Source organism: Heteronotia binoei, unplaced genomic scaffold (assembly GCF_032191835.1).
Source record: "Heteronotia binoei isolate CCM8104 ecotype False Entrance Well unplaced genomic scaffold, APGP_CSIRO_Hbin_v1 ptg000532l, whole genome shotgun sequence".
Classification (NCBI taxonomy): Eukaryota; Metazoa; Chordata; class Lepidosauria; order Squamata; family Gekkonidae; genus Heteronotia; species Heteronotia binoei.
Genome location: NW_026800046.1, coordinates 753,659 through 770,466, shown reverse-complemented (window position 1 = coordinate 770,466; position 16,808 = coordinate 753,659). Strand labels below are relative to the sequence as shown.

Here is a 16,808-nt window from a genome sequence, read left to right as displayed (position 1 = left end):
CACCTCTACAACCAAAAACCATAGAGAAACAGCGGCGGCCATTAAAGAAGGGTCAAAGATTTTAAACTTTTTTAAATAGAACGGGACTTTAAACATTTATAAAACCGGCAGGAGTCATCCCAAAAAGATGAAATATTTTGGACTATATGTTTGAAATTAAAATTTAAGGGTATTGGAAAAAGGAAAACTTTTTTTAAAAGGGGCTTGGAAAAGTCGTGGCTGCCATTTTGGAAAAATTAAGAACTTTAAAAATTAATATCTTAAGCTAGGAAGCTCAGAGGACAGTGATTTTAGGCTTGTTGGAAAGGGCATGCTCTAATCTATTGAACTCTGTCATCAGATTGCTGATTGGTGAAGTCAACTCAAGAACCCATTTTATGCAATGGGAGGACAGTGATGTCTGACCAGAAGTTGGGACCAAGGCTTACACGTCTGAGAGCAGCCTCTGTGGGGGAAGGAAATATGGCCAAACAAGTGCAAGAACAACCGGATGCTATGGAGGCAGGACTGGTGAAGGTGATGAAAGATTTAATAACTGGAAGTGAGAAGAAACTTACTAAAGAAATAAACTCCAGTGCTGAGGAAGTCAAGAAAGAGATTAAAAAAGAGATTGATGATCTCAGAAAAGAGTCACAAGCAACAGCACAGAAGACATAGGAGACAGAAGCTAAAGTTAAGGACCAAGATGCTACTATTAAAAAGATGCAGGAGAAAGCAATATTACAAGACTGTAAGCTAATGGAAAACATGATTCGCTTAAGAGGTGTGCCTGAAAAAGATCAAGAGGACTTAAAGAAGTACATTTCAACAATCACTGCTGAGTTTATGGGAGACAACCCTGAGGTGATGGGACATTTGTGTGACTAGTATCAGACAAGTCGGGAAAGTGTCTAATACATGGAAGGAAGCGGTTATTTCATTGATACCAAAAGAAGATAGAGATGCCACAAATGTTAAGAATTATAGACCGATTCTGCTACTTAACAATGACTATAAAATATATGCTAGGATACCAGCAAAATGACTCAAACAGCATTTGAATATTTTTATACAAGAGGAGCAAGCAGGTTTCCTCCCCAGAAGGCAAATAAGAGACAATATCAGAACAGTAATAGATACTGTAGAATACTATGAAAAGCATCTGGAAAAAGAGGTTGCATTATTCTTTACTGATGCAGAGAAAGCTTTTGATAATCTGAATTGGACTTTATGTTTGCAGTGATGGAGAAATAGAAATTGGGAGATGATTTTATAAGAATGGTCAAGGCAATTTATACAGAACAACAAGCTAAACTTTGTGTAAATGCAGACTTGACAGAACAAATGACAATTAGCAAAGGAACAAGACAAGGTTGCCCTCTATCTCTGTTGTTATTCATAATGACTTTAGAGATTTTGCTGATGCAAATCAAAGAGGACAAAGAAATAGAGGGACTAAAATTGAAAGGCTTTTCTTACAAATATAGACAATGTGATGTTCATTAATGAAAACCCATTACAAGTGACGCCCTTGTTAAATAAAATTAAAGAGTATGGAGAGTTGGCAAGCTTTCATATTAATAAAGAAAAATCGAAAATTTTAAGTAAGAATCTGTCCTTGAGCAAGCAGAAAGAATTACAAAGCTTAACTGGATGTGAAATTACCTCAAAAGTAAAATATTTAGGTTTAGAGGTTACGATGAGAAATATTGGTTTGTATAAAAATAACTATGAAAAGCTTTGGCGTAAAATTGAAGAAGATATGTTAAAATGGAACAAACTGACTATGTCTATGCTGGGTAGGATCTCTGCAATCGAAATGAATGTTCTACCAAGAATGATGTTTCCTTTCCAAACAATCCAATAGTGAAAGACAATAAACAATTTAATTTTTGGCAAAAAAAGATTTCAGAATTTGTATGGGCGGGTAAAAAACCAAGAATAAAAATGAAAATTCTGACAGATGCGAAAGAAAGGGGTGGTTTCCAATTGCCTGACTTTAAGTTATATCATGATGCAATTTGTTTGGTTTGGATTAAGGACTGGATAACTGCTTAATAGAAAATTATTGGCTTTAGAAGGCCATGGAAATATTTTTTGTTGGCATGCTTATATATATTATGGAAAGGAGAAGATGGATGGATTTTTCTCACATCATTATATAAGAAACTTGTTGAATACTTGGAAAAAATATAATAAATATGGTGACGAGAGAAAACCATTAGGGATTGTGCCAACAGAAGTTATAAAGTTGTCTTCAGATCCACAGGAAGATAAATGGTTATCATATAAACAACTGCTAAAAATACAGGGAGGCCAGGTGGAACTAAAATCGGTGAAAGAATTGCAGGATAAATTTAATTGGTACCAATTGCGACAAATTAAAAGCTTGGTGGAGCATGATATTAGAACTACAGGAATAAGGCAAGATCAAACAGAACTGGAAAAAATGCTGTTGGGCGAGGATTAAAAATTGATTTTGAGGATGTATGTTACTATTGAAATGGTCTACAGAATATGAAGTAGTGAAACCTCAAATGATAAAATGGGCAATAAATATGAAGAAATACAAATGGAGACATGGGAACACCTATGGAAGAACTCTATGAAAATATCGATGTGTTACAATATAAATGAGAACTGTTTGAAAATGCTGTATAGGTGGTACATGACACCTAAGAAATTAGCAAAAATGAATAACCAAGTATCAGACAGGTGTTGGAAGTGCAAAATACATGAAGGTTCTTTCTACCATATGTGGTGGACTTGCAAAAAAGCAAAGCAATTTTGGCAAATGATTAAACAAGAAACTTCAAAAAATCTTGGGTTATAACATCAAGAGAGCACCAGAGATCTTTCTGGTGGGATTACAAATGGAAAGTTTTCTGAAGAGAGATAGAACATTGGTGTGGTATTTGCTTTCAGCTGCGAGGACATTATATGCGCAAATGTGAAAGTGAGATAAAACACCAGAGAAATGGGGACTGGATCTTAAAAGTACTACACTGGAGTGAAATGGATAAGGTTACTAGAATCTTAAAAGACTAATTCAGAAAAATTTAAAGATGACTGGGAGAAATTTCAAAAATATACTGAAAAACAATGGAAAGTGAAGAGACACTTAGTGATTTTTGATAACATTAATTGATTTTTTTATTGAGAAGATAAAGCTGCAAGATATATTGACTCTTGTTTTAATATGTTATTTAGCAGAAGGCTAGATTATGAGATAAATAGAGGGTTAATTATAGTAATAATTATTACATAGTCTTGGTTCATCTTGTGTTAAGGTAACTGCAATTTTTAGTGAAGATTCTATAATTGTGAATTTTACCTTTATTTTCTTTTTTAATTGTTTTGAACACCGGCGGAAGTCATGAAAAAGAGGAGGTGGGAGGAGGAGGGAACTTTGTAGTGTATTGGTTAATACTTTTAAGTATATGTTTGATGAATATTTTTCAATTTATTGCAAAACAATAAAATTGGTTTACACAGTGAATGATAAATGGTGCCCTAGCGCAGGAACTTTGATCTGTATATAGTTGGCTCCATTGGCCCAGTAAAGCAGTCTTCTCGTTCACCCATTACCATGCTGTAACTAATAAAGAGAGCTATCATCACTGCAACCACGTCTTCTCTTTGCACTGAACCCACTATATTATAGAGACACAAGTCTCTCCTTTAGATACAGTGCCCTCATACTCTCACAAACATGATGCAGGACAAGCTGGCCATTTGTGATAGGAAAAGTACTCTTTAGATTAGGCTTTTTACTCTTCTTTTGACTGTAACCTGAATGTAAATTCGATCTACCTGAATAAGTGTAAACTGACTTTTTTTTTGGGGGGGGGGGGGAGGATAGATTTCTTAGGAAATTTATTTACTGCACAGTATCAAGCTTCTAGGACTAGGTAAACTCTGCTATATTAAGCAAATATTCCAATAATGATGACATTTAAAAGATCCTGAAAGCTTTTCTGTTGTCTTTTTGCAAAAGACATGTAGTTATTTTTCAAAAGATGACTTTGTATTCCCTGGTGGAATCTGAAAACATCACAGGAAAAAGATGTACAAGAGAGACCTAATCATTATACATTCACTAAGGCGGCTGAAGCATATAGCAAGTTTAAAAACTCTGATTTACTAGGAAAGCACCAGCTGCCCAGTTTTCTAGACAATTGCAAGGCTATTACTTTTAGTTCAGCAAAGAAAAATAATCAGGTTAGGAAATCAGAACATTTATTTGAAGCTTATTAATTTTAAGAGCTGGCACATGCGTGTGTGTGTGTGTGTGTGTGTGTAAGATACCCAGCTTCATGATTTAATGGCTAAAGTGTTGATTAGGATCTGCGAGGCCCACATTTAAATCTCTACTGTATCAAGAAAACTCACTGGGAGAAGGAGAGAGCCTCCTTCTCTCCCCCTAGACAGCACTGCAAGATAAGGAGGAAACAACTCTGAAGCAGCTGAAACTGTTGGAGCCCAATGATCTGGCTGTCAATAAGGATCATCTGGTATCTAGCAAGAAGGAGGCACATTTTCACTTGGAGGCTAAAGGAAGCAAAGAAAGAAGAAGAGCCACCCATCCCATCATGTTATCACCCCTACAAAAGACAGGCCAAAGAACTCTCCTGTTTCAGCAGCATGGACTCTCCTGCTTCAGCATGGACTCTCCTGCTTCAGCAGCAGCAAGCTAGGTCTGGCAAATCTTGGGTGATGGTAGGTGTGAGTGAGGCCAACATAGTATTTGTCAGTTATTTTTGTTTAAAGTTTACTTGCCTGGGACTCTCTGCTGGATACAAGGCTCACAGGTCCAGAACTCAGCTCTAGGGTCCTATCAACCATGGTTAGAAGGCCATAGATGCCATTTTGTATCTGACCTTAATCTACCTCACAGGAGTCATTGTTATGAGGATAAAATGTTGTGAGCTGCTTAGCCCCCCCCCCCCCCCACCAAGGGTTGTTTTGTAGAAAAATAGGTGGTGGAGCTCATCCAGGAATTGTTATGCAGCTGCATCTACTATTCAGTGGACAAGGCAGGAAGGAGGAAGTGGAACTCTCAGAAAGGTTCAGGAGCTGAGCTCCTGTGAGCTCACACTGAATCTGAGGCCTGCCCCCCACTATGGAGAAAACAGAGGTTTAATACCCAGGGCTTTTTTTGATCAGGAACACAGTTCCGGCTAGCTTGGCATCAGGGAGCATGGCCTAATATGCAGATGAGTTCCTGCTGGGCTTTTTCTACAAAAAATCCCTGTATGAAAAAAAGGCAACATTTGGGTGTATGGCTTAATATGCAAATGAGTTCCTGCTGGGCTTTTTCTACAAAAAAAGTCCTGGTAGTACCTATATAAACAGGGGCATAATATCTAAATAAATATTGAAATAAATAAATAAGAATATAATACCTAAATAAGTAATAAACAAGCAGCATCAAACCTAACGTTGCTTTTAACTAGTAATACAGACTTTACAGTTAAGAATAAAAAAATTGACCTTATTTAGCTGCCATTGCCTTTTCTCTTTCAATATATGCTCATGTTGATTATTTATTTACCATATAAAATGAACAGTATTTCGAGCATATTTCCCATCTGCACATTTGGACACATTCATAGTGTTTTTTTGGCACATACTTAGAAATTACTGAACTGCTGGGATGCTAGTTCAGTGAAGGAGGCCATGAACACTACAGTTCTCATCAATCTCCTACATAGGTAGCCAGAGAAGACTGGGAAGATAAATTGCTGGAGGTTAATTACATCAAATTCTGTGTTTAAACAGACTTCCTCCAAAGTTGTGAGTATGAGAGAAAGTGCACACATAGAGGTATTTGGCAAACATCACAAATGCCTTCTGGCAATTTTTGCATTTTGGACAAGAAGATGCTCACAAAAATATGAAGTGTTAGGGTAGGTAGGGATCCACCAACATTCTCTTTTTCCTATTTTATTTTTCTATTGTTTTGAACCTTTTCATCTGCCCATCTTTGTAGTTAGTGTTCCTCAGTCATTTGTTTCTTTTATGCCATTGATATGCAATGGATACAAAAACAATGCATAATAGAAAAGTAAAAAGAAAAATGATTTGAGGGACAGAAAATTACAGAAGAATAAAGTTGTAGGTGCAACTGGTGCAAAGGAGAAGCAAAACAAAACCTGAAATTTTCACATTGAAATGGTAGAACTACAAAATTTTGTAGCATTTCTGATTTGAGATAAGCACAAATGCGGTCATCCATCACTAGTTTTAGTCTTCTTTCCATTCTTCCCAATGTTCTTATATAAATATTTTACCAGCAAATATGCATTCTTAGATTTACCACAAAGGCAAAGCTTGTGAATATTTTGATAATAGGAGGATCTCCCAGTGCCTGCTCCTGTTCCCTGCAATATTTTTTCCCATCCAAAAGGGCTTTTTTTGCTGTCACCTGATAATGGATAGGTACATGCATCCTGGCCTACTGACTGATTATAAACAAAAGGGATTTTATCACAGCATCATTGACCCCAGTTCTGGCACCTTACTCCTTCAGTTTATTCCTGCCTTCTACACATTTATCTGGAGCCACTACCTTTCGCCTTGCATCCCCCCCCCTCCTTTTTTCTGGTTCTTTAGAGACCACTTTTACCTCAATCATTTTCTAGCAATCAAATCTGAGTCTCATGTGTTCACATGTAAAATGTTTCCTGGTGATTCCTCATACTTCCTGCCCACTTTCCTCTAACTATATCAAGTCTGTGAGAGAACTGAACTCCACCCTTTGCTTTCTTTCCCCTATCTCAGTAATGAGGAATTTTTATTTCCTTTGTCAGCAATTTTTCATTTTTATAAAAACACACTCATCTAATAGCAATATTTTAGTTACACATGTTATAAGAGGGGCTTGGAATGCCCGTGTGTAACATAAAAGGGGGGTTAGCAACTGGAAAGATGCAGAGAGAGGGAAAATGTACCAACCCCCCCAAGCTCAAATCAATTAGAGAAGACGACATTGGATTTATACCCTGCTCTTCACTACCCGAAGGAGTCTTAGAATGGCTTACAATCTCCTTTCCCTTCCCCTCCCCACAACAGACACATTGTGAGGTTGGTAGAGCTGAGAGTGCTCTGACAGAAACTGCTCTTGAGAGGAACAGCTCTATGAGAACTTGTGAGTGGCACAAGGTCACAGCAGTAGGTGCATGTAGAGGAGTTGGGAATCAAACCCCAATAAGGAAAGCAGAAATTATCTGAGCATGACGGAAATGTGACATACATTAGAATAAGTCAGTGTAAACTCTTAATATCTGAAGACTGCTGAATCCCAGATTTTACTCTAAATACATACACAAACCTGGAATGTGTGACCAGCAACTTTTTTAAAAAAATTGTTTATTGTGATGCATTAATATCTGTTTCCAGGAAAGTATTCACTGATCTAAAACAGTACACTGTTCCACTCACTCCTTTCTCCCCTTCATTCTGTCCGCATAGATTTATATCATTACAGTAATTTAAATTGGGCTAGGATAAATGAGGATCTGTGGGAGTGCAACCTCTGCATTTGCAGAAGAGATGGTGACAGAGTACTCTGAAATAGTTCAAAAAACTTTCAATAAATTATTATTTTAAGAAAAGGCATAAGGTACATAGAAACATCTCTCACAGCACACAAGACAACCGCTCTTGGGAACCCATTCCAATTTAAGCAGCTAAACAGCAACACACTCAAAAAAGATATAACAAGCAAAGAAATCATAGCAATGGAGAACAGTAAAGTGGTGCTTTTTATATACATTCAGTGCTTGTTTGATTGGTAATCAGAGGGCAACATGACAGCCACTGAGTTGATTAAAACAGCTGCTTCAAACAATCCACTGAAGGTTATCACAAAACCATGGCAATTAAAGATCAGAAAGACCCATTAAGGCATCTTGCATACATTCTGGTTGCATCTCCAAAGCCAAATTACTCCAACACCCTCTAATGAAATGTTCTTTGATCACCTCTTCTCATCCCATTTCATTGAAAATGTTAAAAGAAGGAGCACTTTTGCATTTGTTTTATTGAGCAGGTACTGATTAGCTTCATCATGATGTAGCTGCTGTTGATTGTAGAAAAGGAACATCATTTTCTAATTATGAGAACTGGTGAATCTGACGATAGTGGGAGAAAGAGTACCATATATTGCAGAGCTAATTTGAGACCAAATATACTTTATTATTTTTTGAAGGGCTGCAAATTTTTGGCGTGTTAAATATAACATCTATGAATGGATGATTGTGCTATTTTAACTAATAGTGCATCATACAACTTTTCATTTCTATCAAACACCTCAAGCTGAGTGGGCGGGGGAGTCAGCTCTGCAGGGGAATGTGCTTGCAGGACTGAATCCTCAATCCCAAGTGTCTCAGACCACTTCTCCCAATAGTTTTGTTCTCAGATACAGTTACTGAATCACAAAATGCAGACTGTGCACAACAGTTATGAATGTTGTGTTGCAACAATCGCAGTTCTTTACATTAAAATATACAAGGAGTGGGAATCAATACTACATTGCTCCTATACCACCTAAAATGCAATGTCTATGTACATACAATTCTCATAGATGTTTCATTAAAAAGATTAGAAGGATCCTGAAAATCTGAGCAGAAATGTATACTTGCCATACCTTGTCCTATCTTTTAGGGTGTGCAAGGACTTTTTAACCCATTATTCTACTTTACTGGAGTGCGAAACTGTGTGAACTGGCCTCTGGGAGAAGTCAGTTTGTAAAGTATGCTATAATATATTGACTCTCTGATAGTGAAATTATTCCCCATAGACAGCAGTTGATTATTTTTTTTTTTAGTACAAGCAGAAGAGATTGGAAGCCATTGTCTAGAAGAGAAGACCATCTCATTTTTAAACAAATGGTAATAAGAGGGTTGAATCTGAAGATAAACATTTCCCGAAACAGGATTTTTTTTGTAGCAGGAACTCCTTTGTATATTAGGCCACACACCCCTGATGAAGCCAATCCTCCAAGAGCTTACAGGGTTCTTCTTACGGGGCCTACTGTAAGCTCTTGGAGAATTGGCTACATCAGGGGTCTGTGGCCAAATATGCAAAGAATTTGTGCTACAAAAAAAGCCCTGGTTATAAAGCATAGGAAATGAGCAGAAAATCCCACAAAATATCCTTATCATAATTATCTCAGTGATCACTCCAAATATAAAGTGACATATATTGATTGGGGAAAAATATTATTCTAGATATGAATTTGATTGGTTGGCATGAAAATATAGCATTTTGGTAGACATCCATATTTTTGGTCAGATCAGAACCACATTAGCTAGAAGTGAGTTTAATCCTGTTCAAGACCAAGATTAAGATAAATTTGAATTAAATAAGTTTGACTATATCACTTATGAGGAAAATGGAACATTATACAGTTCAAAGTCTAGCTCAAATCAAGGTAAGAAATCTGTGAAGTCGGATCGTGGATTGTTGGCTTCCAAGACTTTGGAATGACCTAAGTATTCAGAGGGATCAAAGTATGAGTAAGGATCAGAAATGAAAGAGAGTACATGGAAGCAACTCACTTCAAACTTGTGACATAGGCTACTAGTCCTTCTATGATAACCAGAGTTATAGTCATAACAGGAAATAACATTAAAATTATTGGAAGCTTCTTAGACAATATATGAAAGTAGAGGATAACTTGATACATCCAGGTTAAGGGTGATTGGCTAAGATGAGGGAATGTTATAAAATTGAAATTGAAAGTATATTACAGTGTTCTGGATTCCCCATTCCACATCATATCAATGAACAGGACAGATTAATGATCACCAGGGCTGTTTTTGTAGAAAAAGCCCAGCAGGAACTCATTTGCATATTAGGTCACACCCCCTGATGTCACCATTGTTTCACATAGGCCTTTTTGTAGGAAAAAACTAGCATGAGCCTATTTGCATATTAGGACACACCCCCTGACACCAACCTAGCTGGAACTGTGTTCCTGCTCAAAAAAAGCTTTGATGATCACTTATCTTCTATGTATTTATAACTATGTAAATATATGACCTATCATGTTTTAATGATTTTATTGTTGTATTGTACACAAACATAAATAATAAAAAAGAAATGGAAGAGAATACATGAAGCATCTAACTGGGAACTGACAACTAGTCCTTATGCTAATGAGTTGACTCCTTTTTTGCTACCTAATCCTAGTTTAAGAAGATGATGATATTGGATTTATATCCCGCCCTCCCTCCAAAGAGTCTCAGAGCAGCTCACAATCTCCTTTACCTTCCTCCCCCACAACAGACACCCTGTGAGGTGGGTGGGGCTGGAGAGGGCTCTCACAGCAGCTGCCCTTTCAAGGACAACCTCTGCCAGAGCTATGGCTGACCCAAGGCCATGCCAGCAGGTGCAAGTGGAGGAGTGGGGAATCAAACCCGGTTCTCCCAGATAAGAGTCCGCACACTTAACCACTACACCAAACTGGCTCTCTCTTCATAGCTTAACATGCTATGAAGTGTCTGAGAAGAATTCAGTCCCAGAAAGGCAAATCTCAAAGGCCATCATTCATCTAAGCTGAAGTAGACCCTAGAACAAAACCTCAGGCTTTAGGCCAGTTGCTGTAGAAGCATTCCACACAGTATACCACATTTCTGGCAATAACAAATCTCAAAACTGAATAATTTAATAATGTAAAATAAAGAATTCAAAATAAACAGAGAAAAGCACAAGAAAATATGATCACTGAGGGACAGAAGGCATTTAGCAATTATCCAATATCACAACAAAATCTCAGTAGTAGTGTTCATTTTTATGTACAACTATCAATCAGAAGATTTCATATATAAACTTACCAACAATTTCACTTGGCTCTTTGTTGTAAAGCTTTTTGTTCCAGTAGAGAAGCCGCAGGAAAGGAAAGGAGACCAGAAGAACGAGACAAATTCCAACAAACATGTGTCCTGTAAATGCTGCAAAGTCCAGTCCCTGTGAGGGATGAAGGGAAAACATGGTGGAAGCAGAATCAGTGAAAAGCAGTGCTCCTCATGCACAATATCATAACAGGTTATTTGCCATTTTGTACCCAGGCCACTGTCCAGAAAAAATTACCAGTAGTAAAGTCAAGCAACTGCTTCACTCTTTCCCATTAAACTCAATGGTTTCCAGGTGCTTTGAATTGATCATGTTTTCGAATCCTTCATCCCTACAAGTACATTACTGAATTTTCATTTGTATTCAGACAAGTTCTGCAATTTTTCAAAATTGCTTGGAATCTCAACACTACAGGGATTTTAATCCCTTCCTCTTTATTCATTTTTATTAATAAACTGGAATAGAAATCCATATGGCTATATGTCAAAAGTTTATTAAAACTAAGCATATATAATGATTCTGTTTATAAGAATTAACTGATATTTAGGAAATGCTGATCTTTTTTGTGAGCCAAATAACAAAAGCAGCAACAACATATGAAAATATGACAACACTGAAAAACTCAGAGTTGAGAAGATGCACATTCTTTTTGTCTGGATCTTCACCATTTGCCTTTGGACTCAGGAAGGGCTATAAAAATTAAGTCAGGTGGACTTAGGAGGACTATAAAGTAAATAAATTTGTGCTGAAAAGGAAAATATATGAAACCCAGACAAGGCTGAAATCTTATGCACGCTTGAGTTCATGCTTTACTGAATTCAGTGGGACTTACTTCCAAGTAACTATGCACATAACTGGACTGTACTTTTCTAAGAAATACAAACTATCTCACCTTACCTCCTCCATTCACTATTCATTCTTTGCACAGCAGCCAAGAGAGTTCTACTCTACTTTGTAAGATAATCACTTTACATTTATTCTACGTATTTTAAAACACATCTTGCTTAAAGTGTTCAAAGCTAACCACAATATACAATAAACATAAATAATCACAGGGGGGGAATCCTTCTAAAAAAATTATCAGAGCAAATAAATCCCTAATTATCTTCTATATTAACCCTGGATTTGGGGTGGGGGGAGGGAAGGGGTTTGGAAGATGCAAACCTCACGATGCTCATCCTTTGACATTAATCATCCCTATGATACTACAGAGACTTGGTAAAAAAAAAAAGTAAGGTAGGCAGAAGAAGAGTGGAAGCCTGAATTCTTGAAGTAAAAGGATGTCAACTAATAAATTTACAGTCTAGAATCAGTAAAGGTGATTAAATCTTTCAGACTTACATATAATGGGATTTTTTGTCAGTTGTGGCTTACTATAGTCTCTATGGGGACAATGACTATCAGAATAAAAGCTGAATTCATGTATTGATTGAATTCCATGTGTGCAAGCATCTCATTTAAAAGGATTGTGTCCTTGACATTTTAATACAAATGAGCATTTTGTGAGAAAAGCAGCAGCTTGTAATTCTGCCACATACAAGGAAATGAGTCAAATTTCTAGAAAATTCATTTTCTGTGCACTGGAGACATTCTTCCAGAGCCTTTTTTGTAGAAAAAGCCCAACAGGAACTTATTTGCATATTAGGCCACACACCCAACATCACTATTGTTTCACACAGGGCTTTTTTGGTAGAAAAATTCCAGAAGGAACTTGTTTGCATATTAGGCCACACCCACTGATGCCAAGCCAGCCAAAGCTGAGTTCCTGTGCAACCCTGCTCAAAAAAGCCCTGCATTCTTCTAAATTGTGTATCAGCAAGGCAAATGCATAGCAACTGCCATTTCCATGCTCTCTATATTTTGCAGGAATCATTCACACAGAATGGAGAAGTTTAAACTTTTAGCATTATTCGGCCCCGCCCTGGCCACGCCGCAAAGCGGCTGCGCGCCGCGGGGCCGTGCTTTGCAGCCCTGGAGGATCAAAGGGCAGCTTTCCCGGGCATCCGGGGACTTTTGTTAGGGTGGGGGCTGAGTCTTTAAGAAGCCTCGGCCCCTTCCTTCTCCACGCAGTTCCGTGGAGTTGTTGGCCCGCCCGCCCACCCTGCAGTAGTACAGGTTCATGCCGGTCGCCTTATTAAGGGCCAGGTAGGATTTTTTTCACTATCACCTGAATTGGCCTTTGGTGGTGTGTTTTTCGCCTACCTTGTACTGCCAGTAGTGGTGTGGTTTTGTTAGGTAGCTAATTTGGTCACTTTGCGGAATTTGCAAGGAATTCAGACCTTGCTGGTGAGCACCCTGGCCTGGGCACCTGTTGTGCGTGCGATCCGTAGGAAAGGCAGATGGGCTTTACGGCTCAATGTCCTGGATTACGGATCGGGTCCATGCCTCCCTTTGGTTGCCCCCCCCTTCTGGTGATCGGGGCGGGGATAAGGGGAGGGCATGTTTGGTCTGCCGCCCGGTTATAGCCACGTTGGCATGGCTTGGACCGGGGGTTGGGTGCCTCGCCCTTGTAGGACTTGGCGGGGTCAGGTGTGACCCCAGGGCTCGTCCTCTCAGTTCACCTTGCCTAGTTTGTGTTTATTTCAATAAAGTGGCCCATTTCCCAAAATATGTTGTCTGCCTCTTTATTCCGTTTAGGGGTGCAAAAGAAACAGTTCTTGTTGTCAAATGGAACAGAACGGGCAATGTACCAGAGAATATTTAATTTGGAAAGTGATGCAATCATTTGAAATGAATTAGTAATCATTGCAGCTTCTTTGAAAAATGGAAATCATGAATAGCACAAAGCCTGTTAAAAAAAGTCAGACTGTTCTAGACCAGCCTATTAAAAATAAATAATGGATCTACAAAGTTGCTGAAAGTATTATGGAGTTATCCTGGAAAAATGCTCTGGAACTTTAGTTGACACTTCTGCTTTATTGGCCCAGTATTTTATTATTCCCTCAGGATTGGTTAAACTATGATGTGAAATTGCTACAATCTCTGGAGCCTCGAAGTCACAGACACTGAAAATTTACGAGTACACAATGCTACTATTTATTACTCTCTTCCTAGCTAATCCTACATCATGAAAATAAATACATCTGACTTTTAAAAAAAAAATCATACAGAAGCTTTATGCCTAAATTTCTTGGGGGAAAGTTAAGAAGTGTCATAGAATAAAACAGAGTGAGATTTCAGCATTACAGTGATAAATGCCATTTAAATTCCTAAACAGATTGCTAATGACACTAGAATGACAGTAAAACTAAACTGTGCTCAGAAATACTGAAATAAAAACACGGTTTAACACTGTTCAACTGAACAATCTGAGTAAACCTTTGATAGCTACTCAGAATATACTTGCATGCATAAATACAGTCCTATCGAGATGCTGCATACATCCTTTCTTTGTGTTCCCTCACTTTCAGAGCTGCATAGACATGCAAGAGAAGGCCACTGGGTTGGCCACTGGCTTAAGAATGCCCCTCCTCCCTTTTCCCTGTGTCTTGTTGCCTTTGCTTGATTTCTGTAGTGTCAGGTAAACATTTCATTTGTTCCAGGAAGCTTTTCATTGCTCTGTTCTCTGTTTGGTAATACTTATCTCTGCTTTGTGTTTTACATTGCTGCTCTGGATTTTGTTGCTCTGAGTTGACTTTTGTTGTTGCTTTTAAATGGTTTGTACAGGTGCTTGAAGTTTCTATTAGATATTTTTACTGAGTGTATACAGCCTTGCATTTCAAATAATTAAATGCAACAAAGCCTTCTCTCAGCACTGAATAGTAAAATGAAGATTTTTAGATTTAAATCTTGGAACATGAACTTGTCTTCTATTCTTGCCATCTCTGCACCACTACAGTCCTAATAAGCCAAACCAGACATATTGTGGCCAGAGTGAATCTCAACAATTCCGTCATCTTCCATGTCCTAAGCAAGTGATACAAACAAGAGAAGCACCCCACCCTTTTAATTGACTACCAGGGTCATTAATTCATAGAATCATAGAGTTGGAAAGAATCTCCAGGGTCATCTAGTCCAACCCGCTGCACAATGCAGTAATTTCACAAATACCTCCCACACACACACATACATCCCCAGTCACCCTTGCTCCATGCCCAGAAGATGGTAAAAACTTCCATCAACAGCTTGGAGAAAAATTGTTGCCTTACCCCAAATGGCAATCAGGATTTTCCTGGGCATGTAAGAAAGGGCCATGAGATCTAAGAACTGATGCAACTCTTCCTGCTCTCTCCTTCTCATGATCTACCTAATTCACAGAATCAGCCTTGCTGTCAGATGGCCATCTGTTGTATATGTGCTTAGAATTGTATCTATAAGCTGGAGTGCTTGCCTAACTCACTGGGGCCTGCTGCCTATTGGGGGACTCGGGAACAATAGACAGCAGGATCCAAATCCTGCTGCCCTGCTCTAATCAAGAGCCCTCAACTGGTTTGAATGGTCCAGTCACAGGCAGCTCAGAAAGTTTGGGTGTGTATATATAGGGGCCCCTGCGGCCCTAGTTTTCAGTCTTCGTAGGCAGTGCTATACCATGCTGTATTCAATAAAAGAGCTATGATCACTACCACCTCGCCTCATTAATGTATAGAACCTACTATATTATAGTGGCAACGAAAGTGGGATCCTGGTAAGCGAGGCCAGCAGCTACACACGCACCACCAGCGCTGACAATGGCCACTACGCCAGGAACGACTCCTGAGTTCAATGTGACCTGCCCAGAGCGATGGGAGACCTGGTTGGATCGACTGGAGAACTTCATCCGCTACCACCGAGTTGTGGGGGATAAAAAGAGATCGCTATTCCTCAGCTTGTGCGGGATGAACACCCAGAAGCTAGCCCAGGGGCTAATAGCACCCACCCTCCTCAAGAATGCCTCCTACACGGACATCAACGCCGCCCTGACGACCCATTTCGCACCACAGTCGTCAGTCCTGACCCATCACTTCAACTTTTCCGAGCGCAGGCAGTAGCCCAATGAGTCTGCTGTTGACTACATTGCCCTCCGTAATTGCCAATGAGTCTGCTGTTGACTACATTGCCCTCCGCTGGCTGTCACTCCACTGCGAGTTTCACCGATTGGAGGAAAGACTGAGGGACCGGTTTATTTTTGGGCTGCGGGACAAGCAGCTGAGGAGGAAGTTGTTTGGGAAATATGAGATGGACCTACCCAAGACAATCAAAGCAGCTACCGCCTATGAGAAATCATGGGTAGAGCGCATGGCGGCAGCAGCTCACCAAGCCGCCTCATCCTCCTCAGAACCGGACTACTCAGGGGGAGACGATGCTCTCAAGCTCCACCACGCCACCACAAATCACCAGCCGCCACGTGCAACCAAAAACACACCAGCTCGAGAGTGTGCAAGTTGTAGAGAAAACCACAAGCGCCGCTCCTGCTGATTCCGGTGACCATGGCCCTGAGGATTTAGTTGTCACCCAGGGTACTACGGAGGTCCATTTTCTTGGTGGGGCTCACCCATACCTGGACTAGGAAGGGTCATGTGATGACCCCGGGGCTTGTTTAGCTTCAGGTAACCCTTGCCGTACAAGTTATAATAAAGTTAGGTTTAATAAAATGGCCCGTTTGACCAAAACAGAGTGTCAGTCTCTTCATTCCAACTTGGGGGGCAAACTAGGTGTTTATGTACTACCCCTATGCAGATCGTAGATTGCAACTCCCTTCCCTTTTTTGGCATGTTCCCTCACAAGAGAAGACTAGAAAAAATAGGAATTGAGCAGTTCTGCCCTGTCTTCATCACCTGTTATGATTTCACTTTCTTGTCCTCACAATGGGCTTATCATGCCCTTGTTCTTTTTCTTACTTCGTACATAAGAAAAGCTCATACTGAGTTGGTTTTCCCAACTCTTTCTGTACAAGCACTGATTTATTTGTTTATATTCATCCCCAGTTATAAGGCCCTCCATCCATTTCCTAAATGAGTCTTTTTATTTCTCAAGTCTTTAGAGAGCTGTTT

At 39.2% G+C, this 16,808-nt stretch overlaps 1 protein-coding gene across 2 annotated transcripts in view; it reads right to left on the bottom strand.

Moving 5' to 3' along the window:
* Positions 1 to 10,776: 10,776 nt before the first annotated feature.
* LOC132590674 (P protein-like) overlaps positions 10,777 to 16,808 on the bottom strand; it is a 92,282-nt gene continuing 86,250 nt past the window's right edge. For both annotated transcript variants that reach the window (XM_060263642.1, XM_060263643.1), the window contains exon 14: positions 10,777 to 10,953. In XM_060263642.1, coding sequence (XP_060119625.1) covers positions 10,795 to 10,953 — 159 coding nt within the window. In that variant the 3' untranslated portion in view covers positions 10,777 to 10,794. The remainder of the gene's footprint in view (positions 10,954 to 16,808) is intronic.